Genomic DNA, 25201 nt, shown 5'->3' on the forward strand with positions numbered 1-25201 from the left:
TTAAGGAGGGAATTCCAGAGGGCATCTTGTTGCCTGGATACACGACCGCAAGTGATGGAGCGGGTAACGTAATGATGTCCGTTAAAAAAGATGCAAAGGGAGATAGGGAGAACTATTTTGGAATTGTTGAGGAGCTCTTCAGAGGAGTAAGATATTTATTCACATGTCGCACAAAAACATAGGGAGTGGGGATATTGCTTCTTATGAGGAAATTTAAAACTAAGGGACATAGTTTTATGTTTACCTTTTAAGATGGAGATGAGCAGAAATTCCTTCTCTGGAGTTGTGAACCTTTGGAATTCCAAAGAGGAAGAAAGATTAAAGATTATTTGTCATGTGTCGAAACATAGGTTGGAATGTGTTGTTTGTGTCAACGACCGACGTGATCTGAGGATGTGCTGGGGGCAGCCGACAAATGTCACCATGCTACCAATGCCAATATGGCATGGCCAGAACTTGCTAACCATTGTGCCTTTGGAATGTGGGAGGAAACGGGAGCACCTGGAGGAAACCCAAGCAACATGGGAAGAATATACAAACTCCTTATAGACAGTGGCAGGAATTGAACCCTGATCTTCCAGTTGCTGGTGCTGTAAAGTGTTGCACTAACTACTACACCACCATGCTATCCTGCAGAGAGGAAGAATGTTTCTCGCTTTACCACTGAACATCAAACATTCTTTTACACATTTTATTCTTGCAATATTCCCCCCCCCCCAGATTCTAGCAATTTATAGCAGCCAATTAACCTACAAACCCCGTTTTCGGGATTGTGGGAAGAAACCAGAACACCGGGAAGAAACCCTCTCAATCGTAGCAAGTACATGCAAACTCCACATCGACAGCACCCGAGATCAGGATTGAACCCTGTCACTGAAACTGTGAATGGCTCCTGTACCATTGCCCCAGTATGAAGTGAAGATTAAATCAAGGCTGAGATAGATGGTGGGCATGCTACGTTGGTCCCGGCAGTATGCCGACACTTATGGGCTGCCCCAACATGTCCTCAGACTGTGTGGTCATTGATGCAATAGATGGATATACCTACGACAAATAAAGATAATCTTTAATCTTTACGTCAATTATTGATCAGTAGAGGAGTTTGTGGGAAACATTGCACATCATTATCCTGGTGAACCTACGGAGGGATTAATGGGACGTGTGACCTGCTCCTGCCCATATTGGGCAGCATGGTAGTGTAGCCATTAGCATGACACTATTTACAGCATCAGTGACACAGACTTAATTCCTACTCCTGTCTGTAAGGAGTTTCTCCCCATGACCATGTGGGTTTCCTCCAGGTGCTCTGGTTTCCTCCTACACTCCAAAGATGTACAAGTTAGTTGGTTAATTGGTCATAATTGGCCAGCACGGGCACGTGGGCCAGAAGCGCCTGTTACCGTGCTGTGTCTCTAAGTAAAATAAAATATTTTATATCTTCCTTTAGGAAGCTCTGCAGGACATGTGATGTGGGCAAGCAGATTCAATAGTAGCTTTCAAAGTGGAATTAAAAATTAATCTTCTGGTAGCTGCCAAGAAATCCAGAGGGGATAATTACAGGCACATCAAAAACTGGGTTCTTTTAAACACTTTGAACATTTTGTTCAATGGGTAAAAAAAACTGATTAAAAAATGAGTGCAAAAGAGGAATAGTGGGGTAGTGTTCATGGGTTCACAGACTGAAGGGGAAGAAGCTGTTCCTAAAACAATGGACATTGAAGCTTTGGACACTACCTCACTTTTTTATATACAGTATTTCTGTTTTGCACTTTTTAAAAATCTATTCAATATACGTAATTGATTTACTTGTTTATTTATTTTTTAAATTTATTTATTTTTTTCTGTCTGCTGGAACATTGTATTACATTGAACTGCTGCTGCTAAGTTAACATATTTCACCTCACCCGCCGGTGATAATAAACCTGATTCTGATTCTGATAAAACATTGAGTGTGTTTCTTCTGGCTCCTGCACCACCTTCTTGATGGTACTAATGAGAAAGGGGAATGTCCTGGATTGTGATAGTCCTTAATGGTGGATGCTACCTTCTTGAGGAACTGCCTTTTGAAGACAGTGGCAGAATTGAACCTGGGCACTGTAATAGCCACAGTAGCTGCCCACCAGTGCTGCCTGACTCCAACTAGTGATCTCTAATTGGAGCCTCAGTAGGTTTTCGCATTTCCATCCTAATAGAATGGCAGACCATTTATAGTGGCACTGCCATCCATCTCAAGCTTCAGACTCTAACAAATTTCTACTGCTGTCAGCATAATAAGATTTTAATCTGCCTTCCCCAAAGTTCAAAGTAAATTTATTATCAAAGTACATTTATGTTACCATAAATACATTTTCTTGTGGCCATTCACAGTAGATACAAAGAAACACAATAGAATCAATGAAAAACTATACAGAAAGACTGACAAATAACCAATGTGCAAAAAAAGACAAACTGTATAAATACAAAAAAATACAGTAAGTAAATAAATAATACTGAGAACATAAGTTGTGGAGTCCTTGAAAGAGTGTCTGTAGGTTGTGGAATCAGTTGATTGTTGAGGTGAGTGAAGTTGTCAGCACTGGTTCAGGAGCCTGACGGTTGTAGGGTAGTAACTGTGAACCTGATGGTGTGGAAGGGCTCCTGTACCACCTGCCTGATGGTATGAGTGAGAAGAGAGCGTGTCCTGGATGTTGACTGATGCTTCTTTCTTGTGGCAGCGCTCCTTGTAAAGGAGCCCCCATTCAGCACTCCAGCGAGAGGCAGTGAGGCCACACAGATATTTATTGCCTGCTCCTGTGCTTTGGGTTAGAAGGAAAATGGCGAGCTCAGTGGATGTAAGCAAACCATGACACCCTGCTGCTTCCAGCTCCCTTTTTAATCCTTCACCTCACTATTAGAAGCCAGTAATTGGAACACCCTGATCCTTGACTCATGCTCTGGCCCTGCACTGTTTGCAGTGACATCGGGCTTCATCTGTGGGCACAGGACCATGTTTTTTGGGGGGCTGTGCAGCAGTGGGAATATCTTGTGGCAGGGATCAGATTGTGACACCTTGCCAAATTGTTTCTCTGGTTACACAGATCAGCTGTAAATTATCGTTTGTGATTGGAACCAGCTCACCCTGCTGGGGTCCAGCTGTGAGCTTCTTGAGACATGTCCACTGAGAGATAAATAATGTTGACTGGGATGATCTTGTGATGCATCTCATCAGCACAGAGTGCAGGATTAGTTCAGGAAACAAACCCCATCTCGGCTCGTAGGGGAACAGCACAAGCATATTAAATGCAACATGACAATATTTCCCTCAGTATTTTAGACCACACATAAATGTAAGCTTAAGGAAGTCAGTTTCTTATAATCGAACAATCCTGGTGATTTCCATTGATATCCGAACATTGGACGCAAATTAGATGGACTCATCAACAGTTACTTAGTCGCTCATCGGTAATACATCAATAGCAAATGGATTTATTAAACACAGTGCAGTTGTGCAGCTTATTTTCTTTCTGGGGAATGGTTTTGGTTACCTCAGAAACTTTAGAGCCCATTTTAAGGTATAAGACAGATCGCTTTATGTGTGGAAGAGATTGGGATTTCAGGCCATGGTTAAAACCACTGGTGGGCAATTCTCAGCCCTCCATGGCCTTATATTGTCTTCAGACTCCACTAGCACCAAACCACTCTGCGCTACTCCAACTCCTGCCTTAAGTTGTCCCAGACCTCAACGAATGGCCCCTCTCCCTAAGTCTTGCCGCCTTTCCGTCCTTCTGTAAAGAAATTTTGACCATGTTGTGGACCAATTTATTTTTTATTGATTTATTTATCTAGAACTATAGCTCTAGAACAGGCCCTTCTGGCCCAACAAGCCTGCGCCGCCCAGTGACACCCCTGTGACCATTAACATACTAACCGGTGTGTCTTTGGGATGCAGGGGGAAACCAGAGCACCCGAAGGAAACCCAAGCAGTCACAGGGAGGATGTACAAACCCCTTACAGATGGTGGCAGAATTGAACCCGAGATGTTAGAGATTTAATAGCGTTATGCTGATACGCTACTGCACCAGCCCTAGATGTAAAGAGCCTTGGGAAAATGGCTCTCCAATAGAGGTACTATATAAATGGAGTTGTCGTTGACTACCTTGTGCATTATGAGTTCCTTTATTCAAGCACTGGTGGCTGTCATCTCTGTTATATGAACCCTGAGTTCTCGAACAGACTAGGATCTACAAATTAAATCTGTGATCATCGGCAAGTACACCCCGATCGAAATCAAAGTAAAATTTATTAGTAGAGTCAAGTTATACAGCACAGAGAGGCCCTTCGGCCCAACTCACACATGCTGGCCAAGATATCTAATTGAGCTAGTCCCATTTCCCACATTTGTCACTCTAAACCAGGGGCTCCCAACTTTTATTATGCCATGGACCAATACGATTAAGCAAGGGTTTCTGATTGGAAACCCCTGCTCTAAACCTTTCCAATCCATGTGTCTGTTTAAATATCTTTTAGCCATTGTTAGTGTACCCACTTCTACCACTTCCTCTGGCAGCTCATTCCATTTTAGATTTTAGATCTCATCACTGATCAGCAGGAACTGGCACAGGAGTGTAATCTGAGACATGTGATTCCATTAATATCATGGCTGTGCTACAATGTGAGTCGGGGATACAAGGGAACTTCTGGGATTCATTTGCCAGTTGGTCGATTCTGTTAATTGATGTTTTCTTTGGTTCTTACTTGGAAACCAAGAGCAGCTTTATGCTGATGTAAGCGGCTCATGGATCAGGTGTTGAGTCCTTCAAGCAGATGAGCCCATGTTAGTGAGGCGGGGAATGGAAGAGAGAAAGGGCGCACTCAATTACAAATGTTTGTAAATGTTAATATCAAAAATACTACAGATGCTGGAAATCTAAAATAAAAAACAGAAAACGCTGGAAATACTCAGCAAGCCAGGCTGCATCTGATTAATTGTTAAGTTTAACATACCCAAAATTGCTGGAGGAACTCAGCAGGTCAGGTAGCATCTATGGAGAAGGATAGGTAGTAGATGGTTTGGGTCAAATTCCTTCATCAGAACTGGACAGAAAGGGGGAAGAAGCCAGAATAAGGGGGGGAGGGGGGCTAGGGGTGGAGGGAGGAGTACAAGCTGGCATGTAGGAGCAGGTGAAAGGGAAGTGGATATGAAGGGAGACGCTGGGAGGTGATAGGTGGAAGAGGTTAAGGGCTGACAGAGGAGGAATCTTATCAGAGAGACCAGATTTCTCCTCCTATCAGATTCCTCCTTCTTTATCCCATTAGATCAACCAGAAATGCCAGTTTGTATGGTTGCTAATGATTGGCTGGTCAAGAACGTGGGCAGTACAGCAGTGAATTGGTTAACATCATGCTTTACGACGTCAGTGATCAGAAGACCAAGATTCAATTCCTGCTGCTGTCTGTAAGTTTCGTCCGGCTGCTCCCATTTCCTCCAAAGATGTACAAGTTAGGTTAGTGAGTTGTGGGCATGCTAGGTCGGCGTCAGAAGCATGGCCATACTTGCGGGCTGCCCCCAGCACATCCTCAGATTGTGTTGGTCATTGACACAAACAGTGGATTTCACTGTATGTTTTGATGTACGTAGAACATTACAGCACAAATCAGGCACTATGACCCAACATTTTGTGCCGACCTTTTAACCTACTGTAAGACCAATTTAACTCTTCCCTCCTATGTATACACCTCCATTTTTTCCACACACCCACCACTCTGTGTAAAAGAACTACCTCTGACATTTCTCCTATACTTCCCTCCAATGACTTTAAAATTATACCGGCTTGTAATAGCAATTTACACCCTGGGAATGCTGGCCTTCATAACAAGGGGAATTGAGTATAGGAGCAAAGAGGTCCTTCTGCAGTTGTATAAGGCCCTGGTGAGACCACACCTGGAATACAGTTTTGGTCTCAAAATTTGAGGAAAGACATTCTAGCTATTGAGGGAGTGCAGCATAGGTTCACGAGGTTAATTCCTGGGATGGCGGGACTGTCATATGTTGAAAGATTGGAGCAACTGGGGTTGTATACACTGGAATTTAGAAGGATGAGAGGGGATCTGATTGAAACATATAAGATTATTAGGGGATTGGACATGCTAGAGGCAGGAAACATGTTCCCGATGTTGGGGGAGTCCAGAACCAGAGGCCACAGTTCAAGAATAAGGGGTAGACAATTTAAAACTGAGTTGAGGAAAAACTTTTTCACACAGATGCTTGTAGTTCTGTGGAATGCTCTGCCTCAGACGGCAGTGGAGGCCAATTCTCTGGATTCTTTCAAAAAAGAGTTAGATAGAGCTCTTAAAGATAGCGGAGTCAAGGGATGTGGGGAGAAGGCAGGAAAAGGGTACTGATTGTGGATGATCAGAATGAATGGTGGTGCTGGCTCGAAGGGCTGAATGGCCTACTCCTGCACCTATTGTCTATTGAAAAAGGTATCTGGTTATCCATTCGATCTCTTATCATGTTATACACCTCTGTCAAATATGGGTTCACGTTAGCTCATCTGCATCCATTCTGGATTGGAAACCCAATCTATCACCACTGCACTGGAAGTGTCCTTGATTGGTACAATGTTTCTCCTTAAGGAAATTAATAAGGATATTTTCAGCTAAACACTTCTGGCATAGTAACAATTTCTGTAGACAATGTGTACCGTTTACTGGAAAACAAATCAAGCCGCTCTGAGACTAAGCACAGGGGGGTGACACTGAATGACACACTCCAAAGTAACGAATTAATAAGTCGCAGAAAGTACGTATTAAGAAACCAGCAAAGAAGAAGAATCTTGTAATGGATTAAAAAAAACTAATTAAACTAAAACCAGCGATATAAAGAAATAAGCGGTAGCGTTAGCGACCTTAGCATATTTAAGCGGTCAACAAAACAAATTCCCTCTGACTTACTCCCTGGCTCTAACCAGACTAAACTGACCTTACACAAAGTGTGAGTACGCAACTATACTCATTTGCTTCTACCACGCCCCGACCCACGTGACAAATTACCCATAATAAACGCGCAACACAGAATACAATACAGACAGACAGAAAATAGATAGATGATTCCGACACAACGGTCTCGCTGCAACTTGGCAGCGGAGCCCTATGTTGCTCAGACACTATAAAGTCGACTCTTCAAAAAAAATGTGATAAACAGCATTGTTTTGTCTTTTAAAACACAGGTCCCCTCCAATTGATTTTGTGACCTTGGTGTTTAATCAGAGCAGGCAGGATTTCTTAACACCATTAATTCTAAAAAAACAGCAGTTTAGTAGTTTAAAGGTAGATGTCTAGGGTTGTTCAGCACAAGATATTCTGAGGCTCTAGGAAGAGACATTAATCTTCTAGGTGAGGGAAGAGATAATTTAATCACAGTTATGAACAGAGAACATGTTTTAAGCAAACTCTCAAGTTTCTTAACTATATTTTTATTATTGAGCTGACCTTTAATTTCTGGATGTTTATTTTGTAGAATGTACTAAAATTAATGGCAATGTATGACTCTGCTCGTTCCTTGAATGGTTCTATTTAATGGTGTTTGGGCATTTGTCCAACAACTCTGTGTGATGATATGATGTGCCAATAATGCGTATTTTCATTAGTAGACTGAACATCCTATGGAATGTGAAATATATGCCCTCATACATGCCACAGGCAGGAGAGAATACTGTAAGTCACAATTATTGACTAGTTACACTGTATAGCATGTCAGAGATCTAAAGGGACTTTCATCACCTTATCCTGGTTTCATTCTAAATATTTGAAAATACCTTGCTATCAGACCGAGAACAGTAAATTGCAATATTCAGACTTACTTATACTCTAGATACAATTATACACAGAGGCAAAGACACATAGAGAATTACGTTAAAAGAGAAACATTATCTCACAACTCATGTGGAGACCCATTAAGTATGGTAATGGTAGAACAATGAGACCTAATCTTCAAAGTAAATTCAAAGTCAACTTAAATTTAATATCAAAGTACATATGGTGGTTGTCTCTCGGGGTCCGAGGAAGACTAAATGTTGTGTAGTCATCTGTGGATATGCATGTGGCTTCGGAGGCCAAAGGCCGAAACACACATGTGGTTGCAGGTTGGACCTGGAATGGCTGTTGTTAGAACAGGTGCATACACAGCTTTGTGGTGTCGGTCTCGTGCTGCTGCAAGGCGCTGATTTCAGTCACCCTCAAAGTCAGATGCAGCTTTCTGATCAGGGCACACCACGTAGCCCTGACGGCTGCGGACTCCTAAGTTGTCGAGGCTGGAGGTCTGCCCATTTGATGTACGATTTCAGATTGTCTTTGAATCTTTTTTTTGGGGCGGCCCTGATTGCGACTGCCATGCTCAAGCTCACCGTAGAGCAGCTGCCTGGGGATTCTTGTTTCACCCATGCGGATTACATGGTCAGTCCAGCGTAGCTGGGACTGGAGGATCCTTGCCTCAATGCTTGTGCTGTTGGCTCTGTCAAGGACTTCCTGGTTGGTGATTCGGTCCTGCCATCGAATCCTCGTGATCGACCGCAGAAAGCGCATGTGAAACTGCTCCAGCTGTTTGATGTGCCTGTGGTACAGGGTCCAGGTTTTGCAGCCATACAGGAGAGAGGTGAGGACCACAGCCTTGTACACCTTGAGCTTGGTTGAAAGCTGAATGTCCTTGTGCTCCAGAACTTTGACACGGAGTTTCCCGAGTGGCTGGCTGGCTTTCTGGGTCCTTGCTATGATGTCTTTGTCAAGAGATCCATCACTGGAGATGGTTCTTCCTAGATACTTGAAGCTCTCCACATTCTTCAGGACAGTGCCATCGATGGTGATGCATGGCTGAGGAGGGTGACTGTTTGATGCAGGTTGTAGGAGAACTTCTGTCTTACCAAGGCTGATTGTCAGGCCAAACAGCTTTGAGGCTGCGGAGAACTTGTCGACAATCGTCTGCAGGTGGTTCTCCTGGTGGGCCATGAGGGCACAGTCATCAGCAAACAGGGCTTCAGTGATGAGCCTCCTCAACGTTTTGGTCTTTGCGGCAAGACGTCTCAGGTCAAACATCGATCCCTCTAGGCGATATCTTATGTAAATACCCAGGTCTAGGTCCTTAACAGCATGGTTCAGCACTTGGGTGAAAAAGAGGTTGAAGAGCACTTGTGCTAGAATGCACCCTTGCTTTACACCATTTGAGATGTTGAAAGTCTCAGATGGGGAACCATCTGAGAACACTTCTACTGTCATGTCTTCGTGGAGCAGGCGAATGAGTGTAGTGAATTTCCGCGGGCAGCCAAGCTTCCTAAGGATGATCCACAGCACGTTTCTGTTGACCATGTCAAACACCTTCGTCAGATCAATGAAGACAGAGTATAATGTCATGTCCTGTTTCAGGCACTTCTCCTGTATCTGTCTCACTGTGAAGATCATGTCGACAGTGCTGCGTTCGGGATGAAAGCTGCATTCCGACTCGGGAAAGTTCTCTTCTGACACTGTTGGAATCAGTCTGTTGAGGGTGATGCGGGCGAGGGTTTTTCCAGCAGTGGAAAGTAGTGAGATGCCTCTGTAGTTCCCGCAGTCAGTCCTTGAACCTTTATTTTTGTAGAGGGTGATTATTGTTGCATCTCTGAGGTCAGGGGGCATCTCCTTCTTCCCAAATGCTAGTCAGGGTGCTATGGAAAGCCTCAAGTGATTCCTTGCTGAGTGCCTTGTACAGTTCAGCAGGTATTCCATCCTTGCCGGGCGCCTTGCCACTGCTCATCTGCATGATAGCCGCCTTGACTTCATCTATCGAGGGAGGATCATCTAGCTCCTCGTGAATAGGCTGTTGGGGGATTTGGTCCAGAGCAGATTGGTCGACCGATGAAGGGCGGTTCAGGAGCTGTCTGAAATGCTCTTTCCATCTGTGTTGGATGGTCTCTTTGTCCTTTATGTACATGTCACCGTATACTACCCTGAGAATCATTTTCTTGTAGGCATTCACAGTAAATACTAAGAAACACAATAGAATCAATGAAAAACTGCACACAAGATGAGCAAACAACCAATGTGCCAAAGGCAACAAGTTGTGCAAATATGAACAACAAACAAAAACAAAATATGCCTGCCTTTTTGTCGGCTACGTGGAACAGTCTATGTTCCAAGCCTACACTGGTGTCACTCCCCAGCTTTTCCTATGCTTCATTGACAATTGCATTGATGCTGTTTCCTGTACTCATTGACTTCATCAACTTCATCTCCAACTTCCACCCTGCCCTCAAATTTCTGACACTTCCCTTCCCTTTCTCAATCTCTCTGTCTCTATCTTTGAAGACAGCTTATCTACTCATGTCTATTATAAACCCACTGACTCTGCCAAGTTGGAGTGAAACCATTGTGTTGGACAATACCTCTTCCCACCCTGTTACTTGTAAAAATGCCATTTCCTTCTCTCAATTCCTCCGTCTCCACTGCATCTGCTCTCAGGATGAGGCTTTCCATTCTAGACCTAATAAGATGTCCTCCTCTTTCAAAGAAAGGGGCTTTCCTTCCTCCACCATCAATGATGCCCTCAACTGTGTTTTGCGCACATCTGCCTTCACCCCATCCTCCCGCCACCCCACCAGGGTTAGGGTTCCTCTTGTCCTCAGCTACCAACCGATCTGCCTCTGCGTCCAGCATATAATTCTCTGTAACTTCTGCCATCTCCAACGGGATCTCACCACCAAGCACATTTCTTCCCCCCCCACACCCACCCCACTTTTTGCTTTCTGCAGGGATCGCTCGCTTGTTCATTTGTCCCTCCCAACTAATCTCCTTCCTGGCACTCATCCTTGCAAGCAGAACAAGTGCTACACCTGCCCCTATACCTCCTCCCTCACTACCATTCAGGGCCCTAACAGTCCTTCCAGGTGAGGCGACACCTGTGAGTCTGTTGGGGTCACCTACTGTATCTGGTGCTCCCAGTATGGCCTCCTCGATATCAGTGAGACCGGACGTAGATTGGGAGACTGCTTCGCCAAGCACCTATGCTCTGTCCACGAGAAAAAGCGGGATCTCCCAGTGGCCACACATTTTAATTCCACTTCCCATTCCCGTTCCGACATGTCTATCCATGGCCTGCTATGCTGTAGCAATGAGGCCACAATCAGATTGGAGGAGCAACACCTTATATCCTGCTTGGGTAGCCTCCAATCTGATGGCATAAACATTGATTTCTCGAGCTGCTGGTAACACACCCCTACCTTCCCCCCCATCCCACTTTTCTTCAACCCCCATTTCTGTTTCCCTGTCTCACCTTATCTCCTTACCTGCCATCACCTGCCTTTGGTGCTGCTCCCCCTTTTCTTCCATGGCCTTCTGTCCTCTCCTATCAGACTCCCCCTTCTCTAGCCCTGTATCTCTTTTACCAATCAACTTCCCAGCTCTTCACCCCTCCCCCTCCTGGTTTCACCCGTCACCTTGTGTTTCTCTCCCCTCCCCTCACCCTCGAACTCTAATTCCTCATCTTTTTTTCTCCAGTCGTGATTGAGGGTCTCTACCCGAAACGTTGACAGTATTCTTTTCCATAGATGCTGCCTGACCTGCTGAGTTCCTCCAGCAGAGTGTGTGTGTGTGTGTGTGTGTGTGTGTGTGTGTTGCTTGGATTTCCAGCATCTGCAGATTTTCTCTTGTTTATAATAAATAAATGTTAAGAACGTGAGTTGTAGAGTTTTTGAAGGTGAGTCAATAGGTGGTGGAATCAATTCAATTTTGGGGTAACTCTGGTTCAGGAGCCTGACAGTTGAGGAATAATAACTGTTCCTGAACCTGGTGGTGTAGGACCTAAGGCTTCTGTACCTCCTTCCTAATATAGCCCTCCATACTTAACCCAAGCACGATTCTGCAGCGGGTCCTGAAGAAGGGTCTCATCCCGAAACATCAACTGCTAATTCCTCTCCTTAGATGCTGCCAGACCTCCTGAGTTCCTCCAGCATTTTGACTGTGCTGCTCTGTACTAGTAATTTTTACATTTCTTTTTACAGAGAGTAACCTCTACAACTTTGTCCTTGCTATTGAATAAATAGAGGAATAAACATTGTTCCATTCTGCTGTGAATTCAGACACATCTGCTGTTATTTCACATAATCTGCTTCGTATGAAATCACAATCATCTCTCAGTGGTTAAGTTATAGACATTCCTCCTGAATACTTAGGGAAACAGCTAAGAATGTCATACAAGACCCATTGTCTGTGGTAAACAGAGTAGATTCATATAGACTAGTCTGGTATACCCTTTAGATATGGAAGGTTACAGGGTGATATTACTGCTGTGTTTATGAAAACTAAAATATTTAATAGAAGAGGTAGAGACAGGTGTGGGTTAATTCAACGAAACGGGAGTGTGGGCTGAAAATTAAGGCGAAAGTCATCCAGAGTAGATGTCAGGAAGTATTCCTTCACCAAAGAGTATTGGTAATGTATACAGCTGTGATACTAAAGATTCTGCAGATGCTGCAAATCCAGGGCAATACACAAAATGCTGGAGGAATTCCTTGAGACAGTCCAACAGTTTCTTCCCCTCCATAGATGGGACCTGACCTATTGAGCTCCTTTGGCACTTTTTCTGTTGCTCTGCATACATCCCCGAGTCTGTGCTGTTGATGGACAGATCTCCATTAGAAAATTATAGAGTTGCCTACTTGATGTTCCTCCGAAAAGGTCGTGGAGTAGGTCCCTTTCATTTCCCAACCCTTCTTGTTGACTGAGCAAACTTGTAAAATGTCCATTCACAAACCAGAGACAATCTGCGTGAGCTGGGTGGTGGGGATACCCGATAATGGATGCTGCTTTCCTTCGACAGTGCTTCATGTTGATGTGCTCAATAGTGGGGAGGGCTTTCAGTGCTGAACCCTGAGGCAGTTTAGGCTGGATAGGGTTTGAATGCCGCACTGGTTATGACCTTTTATTGATGAATTTGATTCACCTTTGGTGTGAGCTCAAGGTTCTGAACTGAATCTGTGGGCAAGTCAATTTTGTAATTTTCCAATATCCTATTCTTCCAGTCATCTGGGATGGAAGTTGATTGAGGTGCCTAGCCTTTAGTCAGTAATGACAAAAGACAGAAAATATAGTAAATAGGTTTTTCCTCTGAAATAGAGGAAAAACAGGTACTGTTTGTATGAGCTTTACCAGGAAAAGCATCTACTGTCTATCCCTGGATAATGAACACCCAATTTAAGGACAGCCCTACATATGAACAATCACTCATGATATTATTAAATTCAAAAGCCTGACAAACACACATTGCCATGAGTAACAGAACTATTTTCCTCTCTTTCTCCTCTTTAAATAATTGTTTCTCTTCAGTCTTATGGAAAGTCTCTTTGGAACTGGAATTGAAATGGGTTTATTATTGTCTCATGTACTGAGATACAGTGAAAAGCTTGCCTTCCATACTGTTCGTACAGATTGGATCATTTCGCAGTGCATTGAGGTAAAACAAGCTAAAATGAGAACCCCGATTGCCGATCGCTGGTGCTGGAAAAAGGTTTGCTAACCACTACACTACTGATTCCCTAACTAAAAATCTTTCAACCCCAGTGTTAGATGGTCAATGCTTGGGCATTCACAAATCTCTGGGTGAGAGAATTCCAAAACTTCACCACTTCTTTCTGAAGAAATGAGCCTTCATCGCAGTCACCTGGTTCTGATCTCTCCAACCAGTGAAAGCAACCCCTCAAAGCCCCTCCGAGTACCTTATTTATTTAATTTTAAAAATTCAGATATAAACGAAGGAGGGTTGCTTGGGATGAATCAGCAGGGAGTTAAAGTAATGAGTTTTATTTTCTGTCTGGGAGCTGCCTGTCCTATCAGTACAAGGTGTCACGTCTGGAGTCTATTAATGTGATGCACTGCTGTCTGTTAAGCTGCAATCATTTAGCTCTGCCTTCTAATGACTTCTGTGCAGGACCATGTAAAACATGAAAGAAAATTGGTCTGTGGTGACTTTACAGTGTAGCTGCCTGCTGAGACGGTAGCGGCAATATTCGTAACAGAAGACTGGCCACGCCACCATGGATCAGGTACAGAGAGGGAGCCACATGTGCATATGCCGAGCGGAAATACAGCACACCACCTGGTGTGCAGGACTCCAAGGGCTTTTACAAATGAATGAACAGCTCACCAGGCAGCCCCAATTAATTGAAACAGCATTGGTACAGATAGTCAGCAGATCATAGCAGTTGTTCATTGAACCTCTGCAATACTTTATTCGAAACAGGTAGTCCCTTGTGTCTGTGCATTCCCAATAACAATACCAATCCCCCACTTCCCCACCCTTCCAACACTTGCAAATGACGTCTGAGTACTGCTTAAGTGTGTGAGGTTTTGCTTCTATCACCTTTTTTCAGGCAGTGTGCCCATTTTATATATCTATCTATCTAATCTTGTCCTCCCCACTCACCCACCTTCCCCCCCTCACCTGGTCTCATCTATCACCTGTCAGTTCGTACTCCTCCTCCCTCCCCCCACCTTATTCTTGCTTCAGTCCCCTCCCTTTCCAGTCTTGATGAAGCGTCGCCCGAAACGTTGACTGTTTATTCCCCTCCATAGATGTTGCCTGCGCGGCTGAGTTCCTCCAGCATTTTGTGCGTGTTATTGATCTATCTATCAATCTACTCATTTGGTGTTAAGGCCAAAAACATCATGAAGGATACCATCTATTCTGCTCATAGACCGTTTGTCCCACTCCCATCAGGAAGGAGGCTATGTAGCATCCACACCTGGACCACCAGACTCTAAACCAGGGGTCCCCAACCTTTCTTCTGCCATGGACCCCTACCATTAACTGAGGAGTCCGTGAACCCCAGGTTGGGAACCCCTGCTCTAAACAGTTACTTTCCCCAAGGATGAGCAACATCTCCACCCACTACTTTATCATTTCCTGTCAAAGTCACCTATGTACAGACACTCCTGTACCTAGTGTCACAATCAATTTACGTATCTATGTGTTTTTTTAATTATCTGTGCATTTTTGTGTTGCAACGCCCCTGGAGTAACAATTATTTCATTCTCCTTTACACTTGTGTACTGGAAATGGCATTAAACAATCTTGAAGCCAATAGTAATTTCATGTCCTGCACTGTACTGCTGCCACAAAACAACGATGTTCACAATGTGTGTTAATAGTAAATAAACCTGATTTTGATGCTGACCTCTGCATATCACTAACACCTCAATTCATGAGGTTGTGAGCTCAAATCCCATTCGTGACTTGAGAGCTGACTCCAGACTGTCAGCACCGCTGTTTTTCAAGGGGGTTGTCAAACCAAAACCATATTTCCTTATTTATCATATTCAACCAAAGAGAACTAAGTGATTTGGCCTCTTGTCCCATTCAATCAGATCACTGGCTGACTGTTTCTCTCTGTATTGCTTTCCTGCATGAACCCCATGCGGTTCAGAGCTTCGTGTTCCTTGGAGGGAATACCACCAGAATGTTGGAGGAACTCAGCAGGTTAGGCAGCATCGCTGGAGGGGAATGAACTCTCGACATTCCAGGCCAAGACCCCTCATCAGGACTGGAAAGGAAGGGCAGCAGAAGCCAGAATGAGAAAGTGGGGGGATGAGGGTGCGGCGAAGAGGGGAAGGAGTACGAGGTGATGGGGAGAAACCAGGTGAGGGGGGAAAGTGGGCGGGTGGGGAAGGGGTCCTGATGAAGGTTCTTGGCCTGAAATGTCAACTGTTTATTCATCTCCAACATAATCAAACTGCACCAATCCCATTGTTTCTTCTCCCCCCTCTCATCAAGTGAAGGTACTTAAGACGAAAAGCATAAACCACAAGGCTCAAGGCAGCTTCTACCCTGCTGTTATAAGACTATTGAACAGTCCAGTTAAGGTGGACCCTTAACCTTACCATATACCTTATGAAGGCCTTGCACTTCATTGCCTGACTGCACTGCACTTTCTCTGTAACTGTACCATTTTATTCTGCATTCTGTTATTGTTTTCCCTTGTACTACTTCGATGTACTGATGCGATGAAATCATCTGTATGGATGGCATGCAAAGCTTTTTGCCTTTCCTCAGTACACGTGACAATAATAATCAAGTTGGATTGCTGCCGTGAATATCTAGAAAGCTTTGAGAGTTGGAATGGGCTTGGTGTCTTCACTGTATCTTCAGTGGCCACTTTATTCGGTACCTCCTGTACCCAACAAAGTGGCCGCTGAACGTACGCTTGTGGTCTTCTGCTGCTGTGTCCAAGATTTGATGTGTTGTATGTTCAGTGATGCTTTTCTGCACACTACAGTTGTAACACAGCAGTTATTTCAGTTACTGTCGGCTTCCTGTTTGCTTGAACCAGTCTGGCCATTCTCCTCTGACCCCTCTCATTAACAAGGCTCTTTCGCTCACAGAATTGGATGTTTTTTCTGCTTTTGAACCATCCTCTGTAAACTTTGGACACTTGTGTGTGACGATCCCAGAAGATCAGCAGTGTCTGAGATACTCAAGCCACCCTGTCTGGCACTAACAATCATTCCACAGTCAAGGTCACTTAGATCACCTTTCTTCCCCATTCTGATGTTTCTGAACAACAACTGACCCTCCTGACCATGTCTGCATGCTTTTATGTGTTGAGTTGCTGCCACGTGATTGGGTGATTAGATATTTACATTGATCAGCAGGTTTACAGGTGTACTTAATAAAGTGGCCACTGAGTGTATTTCTGGTAGTGCTGGAACAATGTGGTCTGGATTTAATGCTAATAAATCCTAAAACTAATGAGCAAGAGACTGGCTGAGAAGGTGTGGGCCCCAGTGAGACAGAGTTCATTCCGTGAAAAATGGTTTGAGATGTGAAATATGCAAACCTTATCCCTTTATTACGCAGGATGCTAATCCTTTAATGTGTTTTATTACAGTATGAATTCTCAAGCACGGAAGTCATGCATCAGTTAAGAAGAAACCTGGTTGCACAGACGTGTCGAGCAAACAGTGCCAAGAGCCGCAAGCGTCGGGTTTTAACACCCAATGACCTCAAACATCTGGTGGTGGACGAGGATCACAAGCTGATCTATTGCTACGTGCCCAAGGTGGCGTGCACAAACTGGAAGAGGGTGATGATGGTGCTCACAGGCCGTGACAAGTACAGCAACCCAATGGAGATTCCGGCCAATGAGGCTCACATCCCGTCAAACCTGAAGACTCTCAATCAATACAGCATCTCAGAGATCAACCACCGGTTGAAAAACTACCTGAAGTTCATGTTCGTACGCGAGCCCTTCGAGCGGCTGGTGTCGGCCTACAGGAACAAGTTCACCAGAAGGTACAACACGTCCTTCCACAAGCGCTATGGCACCAAGATCGTCCGACGGCAGCGGAAGAATGCTACCCGGGAGGCCCTGCGCAGCGGTAATGACGTGAAGTTTGAGGAGTTTGTGGGCTACCTCATCAACCCCCACACGCAGAGGGAGGAGCCCTTCAACGAGCACTGGGAGACCGTCTACTCGCTGTGCCACCCATGTCACATCCACTACGACCTCATTGGGAAATATGAAAGCCTGCAGGAGGATGCCAACTATATTCTGCGTTTGGCCGGAGTAGACAACTTAGTCAAATTTCCTACCTACGCCAAATCCACCAGAACTACAGATGAAATGACAGCTCAGTTCTTCCAGAACATTAGCTCAGCCTTCCAAACTCAGTTGTTTGGCCTCTACAAGTTAGATTTTATAATGTTCAATTACTCTGTGCCAAGCTACCTGAAGTTGGCGTGAGAATATCCACCCAGTTTATTTAAAATTTTATTTGTTATTATAATGGCATAAAAAAAACAAATTTTCTTCTTGTAAATGTAATGAAGATTTGCTAATTTGCTGCGAGCAGCAAGAAGCGGAATTTATTTAAGTAACTTTGTAAAAAAAGAATCTCTTTCTCTCTCTCTCCTGTTTCACATTTGCCGTATCCTTTAAAAATGTATAATTCAGCACAGATAAGATGGGCCAAAGGGTCTGTTTCTGTGCTATAGCACTCTACGACTCTCTCTCTCTCTCCCACTCCCACCCCCTCTCTCCCCCTCCCTCTCTCCCATCTTCTCTCTTTCTTTCTCTCTCTCTCCCTCTCTCTTTCTTTCTCGAGGCAGAATTAGCCATCTAGTTTCAAGAAGTGCTTTGCTGTGCTGATTTGCAGCCTCTGACTCATTTGTGTAAGATAAGAGGCTCTGTGATTCCTGTTGGAGGTGTTTTGCCTGCAAAGGATTCCCCAAACTCAAGGTTTAGTGAGGAACGCTGTTAATATCTCACCTTTAATGTGTGCAAATACTCTCTGGGGGACAAGACTGTAACAAATGGCTTGTGAACTGCAAGGGATCTTGTTTCACATTTGCCGTATCCTTTAAAAATCAGCATTTCAGCAATTAGTTTCAAGTGTTTTTGGTGATTTTAAACCGCAATTACGGTCAATTTTTCTTTTAAGAAAGCTAACATAAAGCTTCTGTCATCTGATGCCAGGTCTCAGATTAATAACAGATTGGTTTTTGAGTTACTTACAGCTCCTTAAATTCCCCTTGTGCACACACAAAAATTCCTCGAGATGGCTTTGTCGTTCTTTCAGTGACTTCATTTGCCCACAAAGCATGTGAGAGAACCTCCCCCAAGGGGGCTCGTCCTTCCTTTGTGGCTGCAGGCCACATCTAACAGCATTTTCTGGATAATCTGCTCTCCTAGTCCTGTCTAACCTATGGGTTTTGCTGTAGGGTCTTGCCTAGATGGACAAGGGAGGAATGAGAGTGTGTTATAATAAAACAAAACTGCAGATGCTGGAAATCTGAAATAAATCTGTAAATGCTGGAAACTCCTATATCAGGCAGGTCATTGAAAGAGAAACTGAATGCTTTGGCTGGGAAGGCTCTTTGACTATTTATTAGATACACCTGCACACCTGTCGTTAATGCAAATATCTATTCGGCCATTCATGTGGCAATAACTTCACACATAAAAGAATGCAGCCATAGCCAAGAACTTCAGTTGTTCAGACCAAACATCAGATTGAGAAAGAAAGACATATGATCTTAATGACTTTAACTATGGAATGATTGTTGGTGCAAGATGGGTTGGTTTCAGTATCTCCGAGACTGCGGATCTCCTGGGATTTTCATGCACAGCGGCCTCTAGAGTTTACAGAGCTAAAAACAAAAAAACATCCAGTGGGCTGCAGCTCTGTGGGCAAAAATGCCTTGTTAATGAGAGAGGTCAGAGGAGAATGGCCAGACTGGTCCAAGCTGACAGGAAGGCGACAGTAACTTAAATAATCACACATAACAACAGTGGTGTGCAGAAGAGCATCTCTGAATGCTCAACATATCGAAACTTGAAGTGGATGGGCTACAGCAGCGGAAGACCACAGACATACACTCAGTGGCTACTTTACTAAGTACAGGAGGTAACTCATAAAGCAGCAACGGAGTGTAATTCTCTCCTCCATCCCACCGCCCCACCCGATGCTGCTTCATCAGTGTGTTTTCAGTATTTTCTGTTTCCTTTATGAAAGAACAAGGTTACTGTTGTTCTCACTAAATCCACACAAGGTATCTCAACCCTGTGAATTTTTCAAAGTTATGAAAAGTCAAAGTACATTTATTGTATGAGATTCATCTTCTTGCAGGCAGCCACACAATAGAATCCATGAAAACCCCACATGATGAAAGACCGACGAACATTCAATGTGTGAAAGAAGAAAAGATCATGCAAACAATGAAAAAAATAAGCAGATAATACACAGAAGATGAACTGCAGAGTTGCCAAAGGTGAGCCTGCAGCCACGGAGCCAGCTCAGCACTCAGGCAAGTGTAACTGGTCCAGAACCCAAGAGCCGCACCACCAATCATCCAATGTCCAATCCCTGGTACATTGTTCAATTCAACTGCTGTTTGAACTCAACTGTTGAGATGTATTTTAAAATTAAAGTGATCTTTTTAAGCTGTGAAGCACAACTTTCAAAAATGACTCTTGAGAACTAGATACTCCCAGGAGACTAATGGTCATAGAGATATATCCATATCTTTAAACTAGACTCGATGACTCGATATCCAAACAGTTTAAAATCCCAAGGTACGCAGCTGGGCGAAGAATAGATGTTCATTATTGAGTCATAATATTGACATGTTTCTTTTATTCTTGGGATATCTCAGGAAAGGCCAGTGTTTATTGCCCATCCCTTACTGCCTTTAAGAAGTGGGGAGATTTCTCCTGCATGTCTGCCATCTAAACACTGCTTCCACGGTGCTTTTAGATAAAGTGTTCCAGGATTTTGACCCTACCTTGAAAGTGCCCAGGAAGGAATGGGGCGGATGCAGCTTCAAGAGGGCAGCCGATGTGATGTTCTGCTTGCAATTGGATTGCCATTGACTCCATTCTCAGTATGGAAGCTCACGAAATAGGGACTCTAGACTCCGGCACCAATATTTCCATAACGATCTCCCTCAAGGACCTCAGCATGGCTTTGGTGGATACTCCGGGTTTCTTTGCTGAACTCTTCATTGAGATGCAAGGGAAACCCAGAGTGATGACTCTGGGCTCGGATACATGAACTACAGCAGAGCGCAGCTCTCTCTTAAGTGAATAGCACACACTGAAAAGAAAATGACAGATAGCAAGACACATTTCAAGCTGGTTATTCCCCTCCCATCAAAGATTGACCCAGCTGGGTGGAATTTCTGGTGACTCCCACTGCCTTGCCATTGGGAATGTGCTGGACAAGGGTCTTCATGCCTCGGTTTGGTGTTTCTCCTGATCTATAACCAGAGCAGGGGAGAATTACCTACCCTCACCACAGCCCCCACATCTGCGCACACACCGATATCCAGACCCACTGACAGAAACTCCGGATGGTTTTGGCATCCGTAAGACATCCACAAAGTCATCGAAGATTTATGATACAGAAGGGAGCCGTGTGGTCCATCCTGTATGTGGTGGTTGAGAAAGAGCTGCATTGTCCCAGCCAGTCTTCCATCTCATGGTCTGTAGCCCTGCAGGTCATGGCTCTCCAAGTGCTAACCCAAGAGCTGTGGAGGGTTTCTGCCTTGATCTTCTCTTCAGGCAGTGAACTCCAGACCCCACCACTCTCTGGGTGAGAATATTTTTCCTCAAAAACCCTCTAACCCTTGTCCAGTCACTTTACATTCAGCAGCTTCTCATTGCATCTGTCTAGATTAGTAGATTAGCAAGGTTAATTCAATGCACAAACTGTAAAATCCAATTAAAACAATGTGAAAATGTTTTACTTTTGTCTATATTCCTATTGTATTAATCATTCAAACTCTACATCTTAGTTCACATTTCATTCCTTTAATTAATTTGAGAACATATTTAAAGTACTTTGTTAAATATTTGTTCGATAAGGATAGTTTTTGCAAACAGTTTGATTAAATGGACCATTGTTACTTAAAATGATGTTAATATCTGATGGGTTATTTATGTTCTGAAGAGGTTTGGAGCAATGTCTATTTCAATGGCAGCCACTATTTATTTCTTGTTTGTGTGCAGAAATGAGAATGTGTAAATTTGAAGAATCGGTACTGGGCTCCAGCTATTTATTTTTGCAGGTGAGGTTTGATTCAATTTCTCTCATTGCTTCATCACTCATCAGTTCCATCAGTCCATCAGACACAGGATAAAAGTGAGGCCATTTGGCCCATAAAATCTGCTTCGCCAATCCATCATGGCTGATTTATTATCCCTCTCAACCCAATACTCCTGCCTTCTCCCAGTTGTCTTTGATGCCCTGACCAATTGAAAATCTATCAACCTCCACTTTAAATATACCCAGTAACTTGGCCTCCATAGCCATCTGTGGCAACAGATTCCAAGCTTTACCACCCTCTGTCTAAAGAAATTCCTCCTAATCTCTATTCTAAGGGAAAGTCCTTTTATTTGAAACTATACCTCTGGTCCTAGATTCTCCTATTATTGGAAGTATCCTCTTCGTGTCCATTCTGTGTAGGCCTTTCAATATTTGGTAGGCTTCAATGAGATTCCCCCCCCCCTTCTAAACTCTCGCAAATACAGACTCAGAGCCATCAAACACACAACTTCATGTGTCAACCATTGGAATCCTGGGATCATTCTCAGGAACCTCCTCTGGACGCTCTCCAATGCGAGCACATCCTTCCTTAGATATGGGGACCAAAGCTGCTTGCAGTATTCCAACTGCAGTCTAACTATCCAGTTATGCCCATGTGACTAACTAACCCGTACGTCTTTGGATTACGGAGGGAAACTGGAGCACCGGGGGGAAATGCAGTTGTGGGGAAACATGCAAACTCTTTACAGACTTTGGCAGAATTGAACCCAGATCGCTGCCCCTCTGAAAGCATTATGCTAACTGCTGTACCACCATAAACACAAAATACTCTGCAGACTCTGGGGTCAAAGCAACACTCACAACACATTGGAGGAACTCAGCAGGTCGAGCAGCATCTGTGGAAACGATCAGTCAACATTTCGGTCCTGATGAAGGGCTCTGGCCCGAAACGTTGACCGATTGTTTCCCCGGATGCTACCCGACCTGCTGAGTTCCTCCAGCATGTTGTGAGTGTTGCTACACTGCCAGGCTACCTGAAAATAAAGTCTCAGCATTACATTTTTACTTTTATATTCTCGTTCTCTCAAAACGACTGCTAGCATTATATTTGCCTTCCTTATGACTGACTCAATCTGCAAGTTAATCTTTAGTGAATCCTGCACTAGGGCTCCCAAGACCCTTTGTATCTCTGATTTCTGATTCTGCTCCCCATTTAGAAAATCTTCTATGGCTTTATTCCTTCTCCCAAAGTGTATGCCATGCAGTTCCCTCCACTGTATTCTATCTGCCATCTCTTTGTCCATTCTTCCAATCTGTCTAAGTCCTCCTTCAGATTCCCTGCTTCCTCAACACAACCTGCCCTTCCACCGACCTTTGCAGTAGCTGAAAACCAGGCCACAAAGCCATCAATTCCATCAACCCTGTCTATCCTGCCTGTTATTTCTTCAGCAAATTCCAACAGATCTGCCAGGCAAGATATCCCCTGAAGGAAACCATGCTGACCTTGACTTACTTTATCATGTGCCTCCAAGTACACTGAATCCTCATCCTTAAAAACAGACTCTACATTTTCCCAACTAGTGAAGTCAGGCTAACTGGCCTGTAATTTCCTTTCTTCTGCCTCCCTTTCTACTTAAAGGGTGGAATGACATTTGCAATTTTTCTGTCTTCCAAAATCATTCCAGGATCTAGTGATTCTTGAAAGATGCCTCCACAATCTCTTCAGCTACCTCTTTCAGAACCCCGGGGTGTAGTCCATCTGGTTCCAGTGATTTATCTACCTTCAGAACGTTCAGATTCCCAAGTATCATCTCTTCATTAAGAGTGACTACACTTCTTCCTCCTGACATGCTTGAATTTCTGTCAGGCTACTGGTGTCGTTCACAGTGAAAACTGAAACAAAATACTTATTCTGTTTGTCTACCATTTTTTCCCCATTACTACCTCTCCAGTGTCATTTTCCTACAGTCCATTGCCCATTCTTTTACTCTTCATATATCTGAAATAAGTTCTGCTATTCCCTTTTATATTATAGTCTAACTTACCTTCATATTTCATCTTCCCTGCCCCCCCATAGCTTTTTTAGTTGTCTTCTGCTTTTAAAAGTTTTCCAGTCCTCTAACTTCCCACTAATTTTTGCTATATTGTATGCTCTCTTGTGCTTTTACGCTGTCTATGACTTCCCTTGTCAGCCATAGGTGCCTCACCCTCTCTTTAGAATACTACTTCTTCTTTGGGATTTATCTACCCTGCGCCTTCCAAGTTGCTTCCAGAAACTCAAGCCATTGCTATTCTGGCATCATCCTGCTAGTATCCCCTTCCAGTCAATATCGGCCAGCTGCTCTCTTCCATGCCTCCACAGTTATTTTTACTCCATTATAATGCCAATGTATCTGATTTTAGCTTATCCCTCTCAAATTGCAGGGCGAATTCTGTCAAATTATGATCTAGGCCTCCTAAGGGTTCCTTTGCCTTAAGTTCCCTGATAAAATCTGGTTCATTACACAATACTGAATCCAATATAGGCTTTCCCATAATGGGATCAACCACAAGCTGCTCTTAAAAACCCATCTTTTAGGCATTCTACAAATTCTTCCTCTTTGGATCTAGCACCAGTTCTATTTCCCAAATCTACCTGCATTTTGAAATCCCCTTGACCATCATAACATTGTCCTTTTTACACGCCTTTCCTATCTCCTACTGTAATTTGTGTTCCACATCCTGGCTGTTGTTCAAAGGCCTGTGTATAATTCCCATCAGGAACATTTTGCCCTTGCAGTTTCATAACTCTACCCACAAGGATTCTACATCATCTATGTCACTACTGTGACTTCATTTTTTACCAACAAAGCTGTGCCCACCTGCCTGTCCTCTCAATGTGATGTGAAGCTCCCATCTGTGACCTTCTTCCAGCCGTGAGTCTGTGATGCCCATGTCATCCCCTAACTTGTCTTCCCAATTTCCAATTTCTCAGTATCTTGAAGCTTACTGTGATATATGTAAAAATAAATATGGACCAGGACTTCCTTTGTGCTTATGCTGAAATACTATGTGAATGAAGTTGGAGCCACATCAAACAATGACTTACACCACTCTTAAAAAAAGAAGAGGATTTCCCTGATTTCAGGTAACTTAAGAGATCTTGTGACGTTATTCTCTTTGAAGAGAATGCTATTTTCGTACATGCATCCACTGAAAAGTTACAAGAACAAGTAATTTAATATCTTTCATTAAATTTTGTACACTGTAAATGGCTTACTCCATTTTGTTCCCTGTCTATCTAGCTAGATGTTATCTCCTGGGTACTACCCTGTTACTGATTGCCAGTAATTGTGACATGTTTGTTTAGTCATGCCACCTTTTTTAAGAATTTCACTTGAGCCTAATTAATTATTTTTCTAAGTAACTTTCATTAAAATGCGGGATGAAAACAATTGGTTTGTGTGATCATTTGAAAGAGGGTTAACCGCTAAATGAAAATGAGTACTTTGTAGCCACTGGGATAAAGGTGCCAAATTGGCAGGGAGTTCACTCTTGTTACAGTACTGTGCACCAGTGTTAGGCACCCTAGTGTTTTATATGGTTTCAGATGATGTGGCCTCCACAGAACCCTGATCTCTCCCGAGGCTATCTGAGATTATCTGGAGAAAGAGAGTAA

The 25201-nt window shown here is 43.7% G+C and overlaps 1 protein-coding gene across 2 annotated transcripts in view; it reads left to right on the top strand.

The window, feature by feature from the left end:
- LOC134351769 (carbohydrate sulfotransferase 11) overlaps positions 1-24962 on the top strand; it is a 235534-nt gene extending 210572 nt beyond the window's left edge. For both annotated transcript variants that reach the window (XM_063058408.1, XM_063058407.1), the window contains exon 3: positions 16887-24962. In XM_063058408.1, coding sequence (XP_062914478.1) covers positions 16887-17741 — 855 coding nt within the window. In that variant the 3' untranslated portion in view covers positions 17742-24962. The remainder of the gene's footprint in view (positions 1-16886) is intronic.
- The last annotated feature ends 239 nt before the right edge of the window (positions 24963-25201 follow it).

The sequence above is a fragment of the Mobula hypostoma genome, chromosome 9, assembly GCF_963921235.1.
Source record: "Mobula hypostoma chromosome 9, sMobHyp1.1, whole genome shotgun sequence".
Lineage (NCBI taxonomy): Eukaryota > Metazoa > Chordata > Chondrichthyes > Myliobatiformes > Myliobatidae > Mobula > Mobula hypostoma.